This window comes from Ananas comosus, linkage group 6, assembly GCF_001540865.1.
Source record: "Ananas comosus cultivar F153 linkage group 6, ASM154086v1, whole genome shotgun sequence".
Lineage (NCBI taxonomy): Eukaryota > Viridiplantae > Streptophyta > Magnoliopsida > Poales > Bromeliaceae > Ananas > Ananas comosus.
In genome coordinates, this window is record NC_033626.1 from 14,430,330 (window position 1) to 14,447,889 (window position 17,560).

At 39.7% G+C, this 17,560-nt stretch overlaps 2 protein-coding genes across 4 annotated transcripts; both read left to right on the top strand.

Annotated features, from left to right (window-relative positions):
• Positions 80–5,835, top strand: LOC109711921 (diacylglycerol O-acyltransferase 2-like). Of its 3 annotated transcripts, XR_002216719.1 has the most exons (11): positions 80–961; positions 1,115–1,189; positions 1,288–1,373; positions 1,552–1,658; positions 1,754–1,909; positions 2,362–2,448; positions 2,708–2,805; positions 2,928–3,015; positions 3,197–3,314; positions 3,720–3,862; positions 5,288–5,835. XR_002216719.1 is itself a non-coding variant. In XM_020235292.1 (10 exons), the coding sequence occupies exons 1-9, from the start codon at positions 753–755 to the stop codon at positions 3,296–3,298; spliced, it is 1,008 nt and encodes a 335-aa protein (XP_020090881.1). In that variant the 5' UTR covers positions 80–752; the 3' UTR covers positions 3,299–3,314; positions 3,720–4,034. The 3 variants fall into 3 exon arrangements, 2 of the variants coding, with proteins under 2 accessions (XP_020090881.1, XP_020090882.1); XM_020235292.1 differs by lacking the exon at positions 5,288–5,835 and having other exon boundaries at positions 3,720–4,034; XM_020235293.1 differs by lacking the exon at positions 5,288–5,835 and having other exon boundaries at positions 3,742–4,034.
• LOC109711571 (3-hydroxy-3-methylglutaryl-coenzyme A reductase 3-like) lies at positions 10,071–14,490 on the top strand. The gene is made up of 4 exons (XM_020234707.1): positions 10,071–11,221; positions 11,760–11,941; positions 12,198–12,544; positions 13,782–14,490. Exons 1-4 carry the CDS (start codon positions 10,257–10,259, stop codon positions 14,025–14,027), a joined length of 1,740 nt encoding a protein of 579 aa, XP_020090296.1. The 5' UTR covers positions 10,071–10,256; the 3' UTR covers positions 14,028–14,490.

Here is a 17,560-nt window from a genome sequence, read left to right on the forward strand (position 1 = left end):
GGTAATCCCAGATTGCTGAGCAGCTGGGCGGTACATCTTATGTTGATACTATGTGATGCTGTGTTGCCTAACCTCACAAATGTTGTGCATCCGCGCGTGCATGAGGCGAAGAGATGTAGGAACTCTTTGCGTGGATCGATCCATCCAGAGTCCACTCTGAAGGCCGTATTCATTGCACCTTTGCCCTCTGCCCACCGCTACTCACCCAGCCCAACCCAACCATCAATGCCACCGTCGTCTGCCCTCTGCCCACCGCTACTCACCCAGCCCAACCCAACCATCAATGCCACCGTCGTCTGCTCGTATCTGCGCCCAATTCTCAAGTAAAAGCTGGGAGACGGAATGGATGAACCTGATGAACATCGCTATGGTCTGTGGCTATAAAGCAGCGGTGTGGAGTGTGGACCTCGTCCACGTGGTTGTCGAGCCACGACGCCCAAATCGCAGAGCCTGAATCTCGCCCGTCCGATATATCATATATATATATGGCAAAGAAGAGATCCGATTCTACCGATCTCGATTGTTGTAAAAATCGTACGGTCCGGATCAACCTTCTCGATCCTCGGCCTCGTCGGCGGCGGCTTCTCGTGTCGTCTTTCGCCGGCTCGAAATCAGGTCGTCACCACGTGTAAAATCAAATCGCGTCTGCACATAACAGCCGCGATCCCTGATCACCCCACACACACACACACACACACACTCTCTCTCTCTCTCTCTCTCTCGCGCGCGCGCGCGTGTTCTCTCCCGACGCAATGGGCGAGACTAACGGCGACGTACGGACCCCCGTGACTAACGGCGGCGGACCCCCGGCGTCCGTGACGGAGCCGGCGGTATTCCGGGGGACGGAATATTCCCTCGTCCGTACCATCGTCGCCCTCGCCGTTTGGCTCGGCGGCATCCACTTGAACGTCGCGCTCGTCCTAACGGCGCTCCTCCTCCTCCCCGCCCGCCTCGCTGCATTGTCCGTACCCTCCCACCCCACCTCTCCCTTTTCTTTTTTTCTTTTTGCTGTTGTTGTTGTTGTTGTTGTTGTTGTTGTCGTCCTCCTCCTCCTCCTCTTCCCATTTTGCCCTTGTGACTCTCCGGTAATTACCCTTGCGGCCCTTCACCGCAGGGTTTTTGGGCTTCTGCTCTTCTTCATGGTGATTCCTCTCAACGATAAGAACAAATTTGGCCTCAGCTTGTCCAGGTGAGCTCTCAGGCGATTTCATAGCTATATCTTGTTATGTTATAAGGACTATTTCTCTTTTTTAACTTTTTCACCTTTTGAGAGTGTGAGAAATGTAGGTACATTTGCAAATATGCTTGCGGATACTTCCCTATTACCCTTCACGTTGAGGATATACAGGCTTTCGATCCAAATCGTGCTTATGGTAAACCTGCTAGTAGATCCTCTTCAGTTTACAAAAGCCAATTCGCCGGAACCAGTTTTAGTCTTATATGTGCATTGTTATCTATAATAAGTTTCTTCAGCCTTTGTTGGCTAGAAGATGGAGTAATGGAGTGGTCAAAGCTGTGGTGGGGTTATAATTTGCAATTTTACATATGCAGTGTTTGGTTATGAGCCGCATTCTGTGTTGCCTATCGGCATTTGTATTCTTGGGGATCACACAGGGTTTATGCCTCTGCCTAATATCAAGGTTCTCGCAAGCAGCGCAGTAAGTTTCTCGAGCCCAGGACTAACTTTTTTGGAAGAGCAAATATGATTGAAAGCATGGTGGTATATTTGATTGCACGTACATATTGTGGTTAGGTGTTCTATACTCCAATTCTAAGACAGATTTGGACTTGGCTGGGGTTGATCTCTGCGTCGAGAAAGAACTTCTATGCCCACCTTGCAGCTGGTTATAGTTGTGTCGTCGTGCCAGGTGGCGTGCAAGAGATTCTTCATATGGATCATGATTCGGAGGTTTAATAATTTTTTCATTTGGTTTTTTAATACTGCCTTTTAGCTTGCTTTTCTATTCATAAGTACATCTTGAACAAGCAAAGACTAAATATCAATATGAAGTACAGGATGTAAGCCTCATTTTTGAGAATCCTGATAAATTCAATCGAAATGGTACTATGACTGAATAGCTTATGAATCCTCTATTTGGTACATCAGTTCGGGCTGCTGAATGTAGCATGTTTGAGCAATATGGACTGCATTCTGTCTTCTGTTTTCTCCAAGTCATGTTAAAGGGAAAAAAAAAAAACCTAAATGTTCCGTCTTTGCTCTGCCATTAGAAGCTTTCCTATAAGTGCAGTGGCACAATGTCGAACCTTCGTTTGATGGATTTTTCTTTTTCCAAATGTTTGCGTTCTAAAGACAACAATTTAAGACTTATGCTCTGGAAGTTTCTTGTTTTTGATAAATAGGTGGCTTTCCTTAAATCGAGAAAGGGGTTCGTCCGGATAGCTATGGAGATGGGCTGCCCTTTAGTTCCTGTTTTCTGTTTCGGTCAGGTATTATTTCGCCTTTTTATCACATAAGTATACAATCAAACAACGGTCGTACTTCAGGCCATGTAATCATTCCTAACTATATGTTTCCAAAGATGAAAAGGTTAACCAGCTTTGGTTTTAAAATGTCTCACTTGTAATTTTTGAGATACATATCCGTCTCCAATATTAGATTAATTACCGTTATGGAAACATTTTTTAGTTTGTGCTTCTGAGACATAGTTTACTGTTTCTAATTCTTTTCTTTTTCCTTCTATTGTAGAGTAATGTTTACAAGTGGTGGAAGCCCAGCGGAAAATTATTCTTTAAGATTGCTAGAGCAATAAAGTTTACTCCAATAATCTTTTGGGGAAGAATGGGGTACCTACTATTTCTTATCTGATCTGTTACACTTTAGTATTTTTCCTCCATTTTCATCTGTTTGTTCAAAATTGAGAGTAATATATGTGAAATAAAATTTGTATTCTCTTACTTGAATAAAGGACTCCTATCCCATTTCAAAAGGCAATGCATGTAGTAGTTGGAAGACCTATCGAGCTCGTGAAAAACCCCCGGCCTACTGTGGATGAGGTGAATAACTTTCAAAACTTCCTTGACATTATATGTGGAAACATCCTAAAACAACTTTGAAAGATAGTACATCTGCAGATTGTTTCTCAATTATGAAGACCTTCACGGTGAAATACATTCTATCTATCAAGTGTTGCTAGTTGCTACTGTAATCCTTTGTATCTTTTTTCTTGGTCGACAGGTAAATCACGTCCATGCACAATTTGTGGTGGCTCTACAAGAGCTTTTTGAGAAGTACAGGGCCAGGGTGGGATCTTCTGATCTACATCTTAGAGTTCTATAGTGTTGGTACTATAACGGTAAGCTAATAAATCTGTTTCCTATGGTCCTTACATTGTACGCAACAAAACATAACAAGTGCTTTATGCTCGGGAAACAAATTTTCTCTAGTTTTTAATATATCTGATCGCCAACTCCATTATAATATTATCTTAGATCTGCAAGTTATTATGATTAGCAGCCTGAAAAGCCAACAGTGCTAGCTTCTTTGATTGAAATTTCAAGAGTTGCTCTACTCATACTTAGCATTTTGACACTTTCTAGCATGAAAAGTGGTTTTACAATGATCACCTTTTTATTGTGAGAAACAATGAGAAGCTAAGTTTACCTCAAAAGGGATCAAGGTTTAAAACTCTTTTTTTGATGGCATCTTCGATCAGTTGAATTGAGTAAATCACCTTCTATTGAGCCATCTTATTGCCCAGCTGCTGTTGGATTAATGCACAGAGGTTTGAAGTGAATTTCTAAAGTGTAGTCTGGAAGAACAAGTCATACATCTCAAGTTTCAGTGAAGTAAGATTGGTTTTTAAAGTTCTGCTCCAGCGCCGAAGCCGTGGTTTATCATAAGGTCCGTGGTGTTTTATGCTTTTGTTCATCATGGTTTCTTTATCTTCTCGTGATTGTCAACATGTTTATTGCATCAACTTCTTTCCTTTCACTTGCTTGAATGCGAGTAAACACAAGCATGTGACCAAATTTAAGGGACGACAACCAATAACAACAAATATTTGCTTAGTCAACGGCTGCTGATGCCGACTGAAATCTACCATGAAACTAAACATCATGTAAATTACGAATTTCAAATTGGATGGATAGCTGGAAAAAGTCAGATCTGAACAGCTAAATTCTAGTACAAGGCTAGAGTTTTGGCTATCCGTGTTGCAATAAATTCAGAGGTGGTGTTTAACTCAGTTTGGATCAGTATTTGTGCGGTAAAAGTTGACCTAATCTTTCCACCTAGCTTATCATTAAGTTGTATTCAGAATTGAGAACGTTTATAGTCAAAAACAAGTAGCTCTATAATAAATCGTGAATTTATGATTTGCTATAAAGAGGGACAATTCATTACTTCTGTCTACCGCAAGAGAGGGACAAAGATTTTTTGGGCATCGTCTGTAAGCAACTTGTTTGGGGATGATGCCGATGGGCGCCGCGTGGTGTGCTGGTGCCCATCGCGACCCTAGAAACAGAAAAAATAAAAGAAAATTAAAATTTGTCGGCTCCGATTTTTTAGAGAGAGAGAGAAAGAAGCAGGTGAGAGAAAGGGACGGTTGCGATGGGTGTTCGCAGTCGCACACCACGTTGTGCCCATAGACTCCGGCCCCAAACAACTTGTTTCGGGACGGATGCCCATTAAATTTTTGTTCGCAAGAGAGGTATATGAAACTGATTTAAATGACACAACTCAGTCAATGGTGATAAGGACGTAAGTCAGTTGTCAATGGTGATAAGGACATAAGGATAATATGGTTGACTTAAACAATAAATTCATTCAATTGTGGATTATATGGACGACTTAAGCAAGACGGGTCATTCAATGGTGGTAAGGACGTAAGGATAATATGATCGACTTAAATCTGTACTGGTATAAAGAATTGTGATTGTACTGTAGTTGATAGTGTTTAGTGGTTTCTTGTTGCATAATAAATGATTAATTTACATTGTAAGTTTTTTTTCTACTCCCCGCCCCCACCTTAAGCCGTTGGATGCCGTTCTGAGTTGTCGAGTGATCCAGTGATTTAGCCAAAGCATATTTAGGAAGTGAATCTTTGAGGTTACAAGTATGAAAATTTTGCAGTAATTTTGTAAGGATGGTATAAGCATCAATTAGTGCCATTTAAGTATGTTGGTATCGTTTAGAGTGGGTCTTTTCAGTTTTTTCTCCTTTTTTTTTTTTTTTGGAGAGAGAGCAACTGCATTCTTATTATTCAACAATTGTAGCTTTTAATGTGTAGTTATTATTTTATTACTTGTTGGAAACTAAACAATATAGTGGACTTGGGGAAAAGGCCAAAGCACCATATTATAGATAAGAGGACAATAAAAAGCATTTCAGAGGATTGCATCGAGTGCCAGAGGAATCTATTCGTGTGGAAACGGGGGGCAAGTTCACAAGATTAGAAGAGATTCCAAACAGGTTGGTTAGTAAGAGAGCACATCATGCATGTGGAAGCCCCTATATAAATAAAGTTTTTTTTTTTTTTTTTTTTGAGAAAGAGGTAGTATGTTATCCGCTTCATTCATTCAGAAGGAGAATTAAGCTATATAGGTGAGGCAACACAGGCCTCGGGGGATGGCGGAAAAAAACTAAACTGAAAAAAAAAAAAAGCTGACGAACCCTCGGAATGACCCCAAACAGCTGACGATCTTTAGGATGGTCCAAACAGACCCAACTCTCAAGATTTTTAAGATTAAACAGCTGACGAACCTGCGGGTGAACCTTAGCCCAGTGGAGTGACATAACCATAACTGTTAGTTTTTCTTTTTTCGGTTTAGTTTTTTCCGCCCTATATAAATAAAGCTAGTTGCTTATTGTCTTGCATGATTCCTATTTCTACAATGAGCCTTTTTTTTTTTTCTAAAGAGAGAAAAAAAGAAAGAAAGAAAGAAAAGATACCACTTCATATACAGATTAATTAAGAGATTAAGAATGCTAGTAGCCGGGGAGAGCCACTGCCGCATAAATATGTAAGCTTGTTGCAGCTGATACCTAAGATGGTAAAATATGAAACCCGTAGTTGATGCACGTTTTGAAGCAGCTATTGCTTAGTTGCTAACATAAATTAATTAATAACTCTATATTTTTATTAAAATTCTGTTTAGATGTATGAATATTTTGTTGATATATTTTCATAGTTTACTCAAAAAATTGTATATTTGGACTATTAAAAGTGTGATCAAATATTTAAAATAAAATAGCACATTTGATTCAAGTTATTTTTTTAAAATAATATAAATCATTTTGTAGATAAAATATTATATTCTATCAAATTATAGATTGCAAGATCATTCAAAAAGTAAATTTTTTTTTTTTTTACTTATAATCATATTAGAAAAATTTTATATCAATGACATTTAAGTAGGACCAAAAGTAAATAAACAAGCACGTTTGGTAACTTGCTTAAAAGAGGTTGGTCTAAAAACCAACAATGTATTATGCATGGTTGAGAAGTTGAGACTGTTAATTTTATTAGTGGGATGCATACGTAGTAAATTTTCTATGTTCAACATTTTAGAAGGTAGATGCATTTTATTTTTGTAACAGAGGTTAGGGGTGTATTGGAGCTTCTATTAGAAAGCAGCATAATAAAAAAAAAAACAGCAAATAATTTGATTTTAGCTGTTGCGTGTTGTTGGATGATTTGGCGGGTTTAGAAAGCAATCTTATAACTCCTTAGCCGTCGTTAAACAAGTACATTATGTGGGAAAGAAATGGACTGAATTTTGCTGAACTAAGTGACGGATTTTGATTTTCTATTGTAGTCTCACTGTTTTTTTTTTTTTTGGTCCTCATCTTTTTTGAGGCTCTGATTCCTCAATGACTGTAACTAAAAAACTTGGTAGGTGAAGGACAAAAGTAAAGATGAAACANATATATATATATATATATATATATATAAGCAGCTCCAATCTCGAGAGAAAAGTTTGATTTTCCAAAAAATGGTATAGTTTAGAACGCGTGGCAAATTAAGAAATCGCAAGTACGTCCAACTTGTGATTCTCGTGTGATCTTACAAACGTGCTATAGTGGACGTGCAAGGAACCTAAACATGTGCACAGTTGAGAGAGAATACAAAAAAAAAAGAAAGAAAAGAAAAGAAAAGAAAAATAGAGAGGGAGAGATATTGTGTTAATTACTTCGGAGCCGAGCTTTAGATATTCATGTGTTTTATATGGCTCGAGTATCCATCGTTGGATTATCGTGTGAAACGGAACTAGCTAGGGTTATAATAATCAAGTATTCAAACCATTCTCCAACTCTATGTTTGCTTTTCATCTCTCTCGAATTTATATCTTTCTCTATTTCGGATTTTTTTTATATTTTTACTTATCAGATTGTTTTTAAAAATTATTCTGTATTATTCAAGTTCTATTTATCAACGAATGCCGAATCTGCAGGTTTTTCACTTCAAAAAAGTAAATTTACTTTTTTTTAAAAAAAATCCTTTGAATCGAAGTTGAGCTCAAATATTGGTTGTTTATTTTTCCTACGTTGTTTATTTTATCTACTTCACTTTGCTCCTGAATTTGTTTTCAGTTCTCTTTATCTCTGGTAAAATATTTGACAAATAGAAATATTTTGAGCTAGCTTAGCTTCTCTTGCAACAACGGACGTGAGGTAAATACAAGGCCTTGAGGTTTATGAGCAAATCAAATTAAGCTCAATTTAAAATTTCTGATTCTAAGAGGAGATCGAAGAATTTTTCGACAGAGTGCTTTTTTAACAACGATCAACCAAGGTTGATAAACAGTTCGTGTGATTTAGCATTAATGTATTTACGAAGACACTGTCACGCAGTTCATAAAAGCTCCAACTAATTCTCAAGCTATCTTATAGATTGTGGTATTGTGCAGTAGCGGGCGTAATTCCTAATGCGATTTTTTTCCCGTATTTGCACATTAATTTGTTGCCATATTCGCTTATGGACACCTCCATTTCGTTGTCCACACAATCTTAATGAAGCCACGTGAAATTGTCCCCTAGATTTTGGGTGTGTATTTCTCTTTTTCTGGTCACAAGTCCTTTATCATCTGGGTCCATAAACAATCCATATGTATTGAATATTTCAATATTCAGAATTGTGAATTAATTCTATGGAAGTCAATTGAATAGGCTTCAAATTTTACTGAATCATGCTTAATTTCGACCTCCTAATTGTGTTTCGTTTTTAATATTAGGCATTTGTTTTAGTTAAGAAAGAATTGTTACTGCTGATAATTAGGATGTCTATCATCACTGTTTAGTCATCATTTTATAATCAAAGCCGTATCACTCTTATATATTTTGCTATGCAAACTACGACCTCAAATTATAAGATCTCATGCTCATATTGTTCATTAAACTTTTTTTTTTTTTTGTTTCAATTGAACCACCTATGACGATCTCAAATTAACAGTATTTTGCAAGCTGAAACACTAGCTAGAATAGAAACTTCATTTTATCTAGTTATGTATAATTTTAAGCTACTATGCCATGACTTGGTTACTTTTGAAAAATTTTTTATTTTTTGACAGTAACATACTCCTTGTTTTCTTTTTAGTGCATTGCACGATTTTTGAGCTTCCCGTGCTATGGAAAGTTCTGTTGATAAAAAGGGAATCGCGAGCAAAATCAAACCTGCTAATTTCGCTCTGTCTCTTTCTTTAATTCGTAAGAACAGCTTAAGTAGTCCTCAAAAATACCATCATAAATAATTAATTCATTTATCAGTATTAAAATATCTTCATTCTTTTGCCAATAGTTCTCTTGTGCATTTGACGGAAAAGCACAAAAATCATAATTAACAAAAGATTACATCACCGACCATCCCTAGCGTAAGTGGCAAAAGGACTTGATGGTTGGTATCCGAGATTCAAGTTCGAATCCTAGTTGATTCACATTTACAGCTAAGTTTATTTCTAAATAAAATGAACAAAGCGGGTAGCTTGCTATCTATCTCTCTCAAAAAAAAAAAAAAACACAAAACAAAAGATTACATCTCGGGGCTGTTTGGTTTAAATTGTGTAATATATCAAAAATATTAAAATGACAAATTTATTTTTAATTTATCAAGCTACTTCCGTGAATTACTAATGATTCTCATCAAGTATAGAAATGAAAATATCTCTTAATTCATAATAATATAATATTCCTATCATCTCAAAATCTATAATGATTTCACCAATCCACTAATATCTTTTATAATAATTTATTTGAATTGAATAGTAATAATTTAAATATTGTCGATAGCAAATATAGAAAATTAATTTTTTTGGAAAGGAGGGACCTATACTACCGGGTCATTGTCTGTGCGTTGGAAGGTGGTCTATACTCTGTAGAGTCGGAAAGGAGAAAGGACTAGGGATATTGGATTTAGAAATTTTAAATATAGTTTTACTGGTGAAATGGTGGTAGAGATTCCTCTCGGGCAAAACCCGTTAGTGGGGCTTCCTTACTGAAGGTCTATACTACTCTTGAAGAAGTCCGTTTGGAGAAGATGTCTCTTTCGGACCTAATTTATAGTGGTAGCGGAACGTTTTAGCTGCTAGGGCTCTTTTTTTTAAGTACGAAGTTTCATGCTTGTTTGGAGATGGAGATAAAGTGAATTTTTGGCCGGATATCTGGATACGAATTAATGAACCTTTAGAATTAATATTTTTAAAATAATAATATTTTTTTGAAATTGTCTTTTTAAAAATCTCGCATATTAATTCGTATTAGCTAGTTATAATGTTGGTATGATTTGTACTGTTTCATCAACCAAAATTAATTAATTCTGTTCCCTGGCCAAACTGCATCTGGGCGGTGCCGCACAGTACTATACAGTTGTCACAGTCTGTTTTTTTTTATTTAAAAAAAAATCAAAATCTCCTAACATTAACAATATACAAACTCAAGCAATCCTACACGCGCATTCGGTGTACAAGAGACTCACACACACCAACTCCTCACCGCAACCGTTCGATCGCCCTGCTAATAAGCACGGAGCCGCACCTTCTCTTGTAATCTGAACCGTCCATTCGAATAACCATTTGGAGTTGAAAGTTGAAACAAAAGAAATGGGGATGGGGAGGAGAGCACGTGACGGTAGCCCGACTGGGCGGTGACCCTACCGCGGTGTTACGCTATTAAAGCGCCCCGAACTTCTCCTCCCCGTTCGTCCCCCGCCCTTCACAAAAGCCAAAGCGGTTGCGGTTGCGGCGGCGGCGGTGCGGGGTGCGGTGCGGTGCGCTTCCTCTATCCCTCTTGCGCTCAACGCCACATGGAAGTTCGCCGGAGATTCCCCCATGGCTCCGCGGCGAGCCGTCCGCCGGCGCCGGGGACCTCCAAGAACCGCCGCGGCGGAGGCGGGGGCGCCACCGCGTCCGCTGCCGCCGACCGGGTTCAGGCATCGGACGCGCTCCCGCTCCCGATCCGGCACACGAACCTCCTCTTCTCCGCCATCTTCGCGGCGTCGCTGGTGTACCTGATGCGGCGGTGGCGCGAGAAGATCCGGTCCTCGACCCCGCTCCACGTGGTCGGCCTCGCCGAGATATTCGCCATCTTCGGGCTCGTCGCCTCCCTCATCTACCTCCTCAGCTTCTTCGGCATCGCCTTCGTCCAATCCATCGTCTCCTCCAACGACGAGGAGGACGACTTCCTCCTCGCCCCCCCGTCCGCGCCGCCACAAACCCCCGCCGCCCCCGCGCCCTGCTCCCTCCTCGTCTCCTCCGAGTCGGCCGCGGCCGCTGCGGAGAAAATGCCTGAGGAGGACGAGGAGATCGCGGCCTCCGTGGTCGCCGGGAAGACCCCCTCGTACCTCCTCGAGACCAAGCTGGGAGACTGCCGGAGAGCCGCGGGGATCCGGAGGGAGGCGCTGCGCCGGATCACCGGAAGGGGAATGGAGGGCCTCCCGCTCGACGGCTTCGATTACGGGTCCATCCTGGGGCAGTGCTGCGAGCTCCCGGTGGGGTACGTGCAGCTCCCCGTGGGGATCGCGGGGCCGCTGGTGCTCGACGGGAGGGAGTACTATATCCCGATGGCGACGACGGAGGGTTGCCTCGTGGCGAGCACCAACAGGGGCTGCAAGGCCATCGCCGAGTCGGGAGGCGCCGACAGCGTCGTCTTGCGCGACGGGATGACGCGGGCGCCCGCCGTGCGCCTGCCCTCCGCCCGGAGAGCCGCCGATCTCAAGGCCTTCATGGAGGACCCCGCCAATTTTGAAACCCTAGCCCTCGTCTTCAACAGGTAATTAACCTAATTAGTTAATTTTCTCTCCCTCCTCCCCGCACTTGCTAGCCTCGATTTTTTTTTTTGGATCAAAAATGGGGGAATCCATTTCCTCATTTCCCGCTTGTCTGATGTATGTGATGGTTGTTTGGTAGCTGTGTAGTTCTTCGTTCGGTGGATTTTGACCGAAGGATAGATCTCGCCATCCGGGTAAAATTCGTGCCATTATTGAAACATCGAGAGGGTGATGGTCGCTTGTTTTTTTATTTTCTATTTTGGACGTATCCCGATATCAATTTATCTTTGTGGTGTTTTGTGATTGGTTTATGTTGTCTTTTTTTTTAAAAAAATCTTTCTTTCTCTCGGTTTGAGTCGTAACCTTTTTCTGTTAACTCGCCTTTTGGTTTGAATGACTGCTTGCTTTTGGTGCTTACTCAATCAGCGATATACATATCTACTTTCCACCATAATTAGCGTTATACATATCTACTTTCCACTATAATCCGCAACGCACGGAGATTTAAGACATCACCTATGCGCTCTTCGAACATTACAGGTCCAGCAGATTTGCGAGGCTCCAGAGTGTCCAATGTGCGCTCGCTGGGAGGAACCTGTACATGCGATTCACCTGCAGCACGGGAGATGCCATGGGGATGAACATGGTTTCAAAGGGTGTCCAAAACGTATTGGACTACCTGCAGAGTGACTTCCCCGACATGGACATCATCAGCATCTCTGGTTCGATTCTTTCCCCGCTGCTTTAAGTTAGTTGATGCAGTTTAAGCTAATCGTCATGTGGCTTATAGGCTTCATAGGCTCACTCATTAGTTGACTGACACGAAATGAGAAACAAAATCTATAAACCAAGAACTCCAACATGTCAAGTTCTTCATTCTGATTTTCAAAAGTAAAAGAATTGACTTTATGCATATTTGTTATTCTGGAAAAATATTAATTCTTTATGCGTCAGCCCTGATGTTTCTTATTTGATCAGGTAACTTCTGTTCTGATAAGAAACCAGCCGCTGTGAATTGGATCGAAGGTCGTGGGAAGTCGGTGGTTTGTGAGGCGACCATCAAGGGGGAGGTGGTGAAGAAGGTCTTAAAGACTAATGTATCAGCACTTGTGGAACTCAACATGATCAAGAATCTAGCTGGATCAGCGGTTGCTGGAGCTCTTGGAGGGTTCAATGCTCATGCCAGCAACATTGTGTCTGCAATATTCATAGCCACTGGCCAGGATCCTGCTCAAAATGTGGAGAGCTCTCACTGCATCACCATGATGGAAGCTGTGAATGATGGCCAGGATCTTCACATCTCTGTTACCATGCCATCAATTGAGGTAATTTAAAATCTTCTGTTTACATCTTTAATGCTGTCATATGCATGCGATGGTTTTATGGCCTTTCTATTCCAACAACAACAATTGCGAAGCACGTTTCCATATGTTCCATTTGCTCTACATGGTTTTCTTTTTTCTGTTTATCTCTATCGTTGATACAACAACATCTGCTTCCATTAACCTGTCAGACCTTGCTTGCATTTTTCTTTTTTTTAATTTTAAAAAATTACCTCGTCATCTTTTGGCCGTGACTTAGATGTGACATTCACCTATCTTCAGCTGAGTCCTCCCTTAGTTGTTCCTAAGCTAGGACGTACGCATGTATTCCCCATACACCTAGCTTCATCTGCGTGCCCCCCTACTTGTTCCTTAGCTTGGATGTATGCAATTGCAATCCTTGGCACGTCGCACTTTTGTTTTCGAGCTCTGTTCCATCAGTATAACCTTATTGTGTTGAATCTATTTCCTGTAACTGTGTCATGTCAACATGGATGAATAAGTTTAAGGATATATAACATGCCAGTGGTTGCGATCAATGCAAGCTAAGAATAGCACTTGCAGAGGACAAGTTGCACAAAAATTGAAGAACAATAAAAAGGTTTCAGATGTTTAGGGAATTATACATCAGATATTTCATACCGCACCTGTTAAGAGAAGCAAGCAAATAGTCAGAGCGCTCTGAGAGGACCCGATGCTGATCTGGGATGAGTTGAGTAATGATAAAAGACCTAATGGCATACAAAAATTTGGTTTTATGAATAACTGTGCTGACAAGTAGTTGGAAATGTAGATGAGGTGGTATTCTCTGTTGTTGTTTTGTTTATTATTTTCTCCTTTTCATATAAGCTCTCAGTAGCATTTGTTTCTCCTAGTCACTGGTCAATCAGTCTAATTGAAGAAGAAACCGGTAAATTGATCTGGACTGAAGCCCAATTAGCATCAGCTGCAGCTTTTACAAGTTACTTCTAGATAGTTCCACTCAACCCGGTTTTCTTATCCTGCTAATCTTTAAATAATCTTTCTTCTACTAACTTACTTCTCCACTTGTCAAGTTTTTTATCCATTCTACTATTTGGCAAGTTGCAGGATGAAGCATCACCCTTGATTATTTTTTAGAACCAATTTGTTTGATGAGCTCAATATTTTAATTACTATAAAGAGAGATCCAACTCTTGTTGCTTTTATTGTTTTCCTCTCTGTTTATATCTGAAAGGCTCACGTAATCTTGTATTGACAGGTTGGTACGGTTGGTGGTGGGACCCAGCTAGCCTCACAGTCAGCCTGCTTGGACCTATTAGGTGTGAAGGGTGCCAATATGGAATCCCCTGGGGCCAACGCCCGGCTTTTGGCCTCCATTGTGGCTGGCGGTGTCTTGGCCGGCGAGCTCTCTCTTATGTCAGCTCTTGCTGCCGGCCAGCTCGTCAGAAGCCATATGAAATACAACAGGTCCAGCAGAGATGTCACCAAGGCTGCTACCTCCTAAGTTATTCCCTTTTTCGCAGATAGACCCTCCCAGAACCTCGAAATTGTAGTAAGAAGTTGCAAAGAACGTAAGAGAGGGGATGTGTGCTGTTTGGGAATAAACAAAAGAGTGTAGCATCTTATAGGCAGCTCGAGAGGTAGCACTGTACTTTCTGCATTATCTGTATATGTGCCCCTCTGGGAAGTTAATGGCGCAATGCTCTGGTTTATTCTCCGATTCTCCTCGCCCCTCATGAAGGGCTGTCTCGCATGCAGATGTTTATGTGATTTAACTCTCGGCATCTTTTTCTTTTATTTGTGATTCTGTTTATTTGTGATTCTGTTGTACCAGACCTCTCGTGGACGATGTGTATTTTTCTGATACCAGTTCTGTTCTCATTGTCTCAATAAACTCGAGGAGCACAAATTTGTACTTAGACATTCAAAGCTTTTCAATGTGATAAATTTTTTACTTTTTTGGTTTACGTTGTAATGGTAGTCTGTCACTCGGTATATTGTAATGACAATCTATCACTCGCGACGTTGGTTGATGTTGCAGTGAAATAGGAACTAAAGTTGACAGGAATAATATTCTTCCGTTTGGACCACATTTTTATCTGATTAGTACTAAAAGGAATAATGCTCACTGCGGACAATCTTTTTAGGCAGAGTTGGATAGGAGAACAGCTATATATACTTTAAACCAGCTGTATATACTTTAAACCAATAAAGTTGAAACCTGCGATCACTTGTTTTCAAGATGCCTCTACTTTTGGTATCTTTTTTTTTGTTTGACAAATGAGTTGCTTATCACGTCGCCCGAGTACAGTGTAACAGTGTTTTAGGAGAAATGTTGCAGCAAGATTGATTGCCACAGTCGAATAAATGAACTAACCAAACTTCATTTACAGGATAGATAATCTGGTTAGAAAGAAATAGTATTATTTTTAGAAAATGACGCTATATCCAGCTCAAGTTCTTCACCGTATACATTCATTCATACAGAATTAATTAGAATAATATCGTTAATTATATAATTGTAGCTTAATCCTTCATCCCCTTCTTTCCTCCCTCTCCTCCTATATCTCTCTATCTTTTTTCTTTTTTTTTTTTCTTGAGGCCTTAGTTGTCTCATCTATATTGTTAAGTCCATACCACTTTATGAATAAAATAAATATTTTGCTATTTTTTCTTTAAAAAAAAAGATTCTTTCGTTTGTGATGCCAGGGCTTGCCAACCTGGTGCAACATATTTGGTAAGAAATTGACGGCACGATAGTCAACTATTGGAGGAATTCTACACTGTCACACTTGCACCACGTCATCAATAACAAGTCAATCACATTCCTTCATTTCAAACAAAAGTACAATAAAAATATTTTTTTACAATCATGATGGAACATATATTTTTAAAAGGATTAATTTGATTGGTTTGTTACGCCACGTCATTAATATACCCGTTGCATTCTAGAATTTTTCCAACTATTGTATCAGCACCGAACGATGAAATCATCAGTCATCACATCAACTGAAGTTTTGAAATAAATCTAATTCTCTGCCTATAGGAAACGCATATAGGGATTATTTGGCTCTTAATTACATCAACCGAATTCTTTCTCCCTTTTATTTTATTTTCGTATTCGATCTAACTTCTAATTATTTTTTTAAAAAAATAAATTAAAATTTAAATTTGAATCTTAAATATCAACTATTAAATTTTTTTTGTCACTTCCTCCTCTAAGAATGGTCGGTTTTAATTTTTAATTTTTAGAAGGCAAACGGGTCGCTTTGGTTTTGGTCCAGCGGTGGTGAGGCCACGTGCTTAAGGTCCCATCGCACGAGGAGGCAATGTGCAGCTGTCGCACGTCTAACTATGATAGGAAGTGGTGGTGACATGAGCGGGCATCTGTCCGGTGTGAGCCAACCTGTCCAGACTTGCAAATCATTTGCGAGGACCACGTCTCCCAATGTGTTTTATTCTTTTATTACTCTTTTCCCGTCTATTTGTCCATCTTAAACATACGTGTTTTAAATAACATTGTTTAGGCCCACGTGTCGATTACCTGATAATTTTTATTATCTTAATGATTTTCCTCTTTGTGAATATTCTTTCGTAGAGAGAGGTTTTTTCCCTTGCCACGAACACAAAAATGTGATATTCAAAGTGGGGCAAATATTTTGGTAATTCTAATCTTCTGAAACACTAGGTTTGACTTAGGTTTCGTTTGAGATTGCGAAAAGATTACGTTCTGTACAGTAAAAAAAATACGATGAAAAAATATTCTATTTATTTTGTACGTAATAGTACGTTTCGCATATCGCAATAAATTAGTTACGATATATTTTTTGCGGTTTCACCGGAAAATCCAAAAGTATATCCCTATATATTTTTATCTCAACTCCATTTTATCTAATAACGTCAAATAAACTTTAATAACAAACTAAGCCTTAGAAAAAGGATTTACTATGTTCAGTAATGATTTAATGTTTTCCTTAAAGGGAAGCAATCAACGGCAATTAAACAATCAAAAGTAATATTTACTTCTTTAGGAAGAGAAAAACAAAAAATGGCATTTGTTGAAAGTTCCTTTTATGCAAATCTTAAAAGTTGGACAAATAGACAGAAGTTTTAAATTTTACGTTCTCACCGTTTTTACCCAAAGAAAAGTTTGTAGGCACATTAAAGAGCTTTACTATATACAAAACTGAACAAAAGTATCTTTCAAGGCTTGGCTAGCGAAGGATTGTAAATCCACCGTAATCGTATAATTGGTGCATTTATTATATCTTATCTTCTTCCTCATCTCGTAATATCTCATTATTCTTTTCAATCTAAGTCTTCTACCATTGCTAACCATCATTGCTAATTTAACTAGGCTGAAATATTATCAATAGCACAAAACTATTAGTGTTACTAGTTTTTTAGCCCTTAGATTGAGAAATGTGCGGTTACGATGATATGGACCTTCTAAAGTTGAGTTGGTGGTTGGTTGAATAGTATAATCTAACGGATAAAAATAATTAAATGATTAAATCTAATTGTAAAAAACTCGATATCATCAAGTTCTTAGTGTTATCGATAGTGTTCTAGCCGGACTCTTGTTAATTTGATTCATAAATAACACATAGACGTACGTTCTGAGAAGTTGCTGGCCCTCCGTTAACTCCGCTCTGTTAACGCCCAAGGCCTCAGGAAGGTATACAAGGCCCAAACTCTCAGGGCCAAGTCCAAGCCTAACAAAGAAGAAAAGAGAAAAAGAAGGCAAGCCCAAACAAAGTTGAGCCCACCCCAACATGGTGGGAAGGCCCATATTGAGAATGAGCGATAAGCCCATAGATCCCTCACTATATTCGGAAATAAGAAAAAAAAAAAGAAGTAAAAAGTAAAAAACTTGCGTCTGAGGAAGAGCGAACGTGGCAGTTGGAACGCAGTCCACGCGGAGCAGGCCCGTTCGCCATTCCCGGACCAGCTCGATTGTGAATTTGTGATCCGACTCCGCCTGGTGTAACAACGCCTTGTTTCATTCACTGACATGAGATGCGGGTTCCGGGTTCC

Bases quoted from the DNA above. Each gene is read 5' to 3' on its own strand.
- LOC109711921 (XM_020235292.1), top strand. From the start codon at position 753: ATGGGCGAGACTAACGGCGACGTACGGACCCCCGTGACTAACGGCGGC. The intron at 1,190-1,287 runs GTGAGCTCTCAG...TGAGAAATGTAG, and splicing joins TTTGGCCTCAGCTTGTCCAG to GTACATTTGCAAATATGCTT. The intron at 1,374-1,551 runs GTAAACCTGCTA...TTACATATGCAG, and splicing joins CGATCCAAATCGTGCTTATG to TGTTTGGTTATGAGCCGCAT.
- LOC109711571 (XM_020234707.1), top strand. From the start codon at position 10,257: ATGGAAGTTCGCCGGAGATTCCCCCATGGCTCCGCGGCGAGCCGTCCG. The intron at 11,222-11,759 runs GTAATTAACCTA...CGAACATTACAG, and splicing joins CTAGCCCTCGTCTTCAACAG to GTCCAGCAGATTTGCGAGGC. The intron at 11,942-12,197 runs GTTCGATTCTTT...TTATTTGATCAG, and splicing joins GGACATCATCAGCATCTCTG to GTAACTTCTGTTCTGATAAG.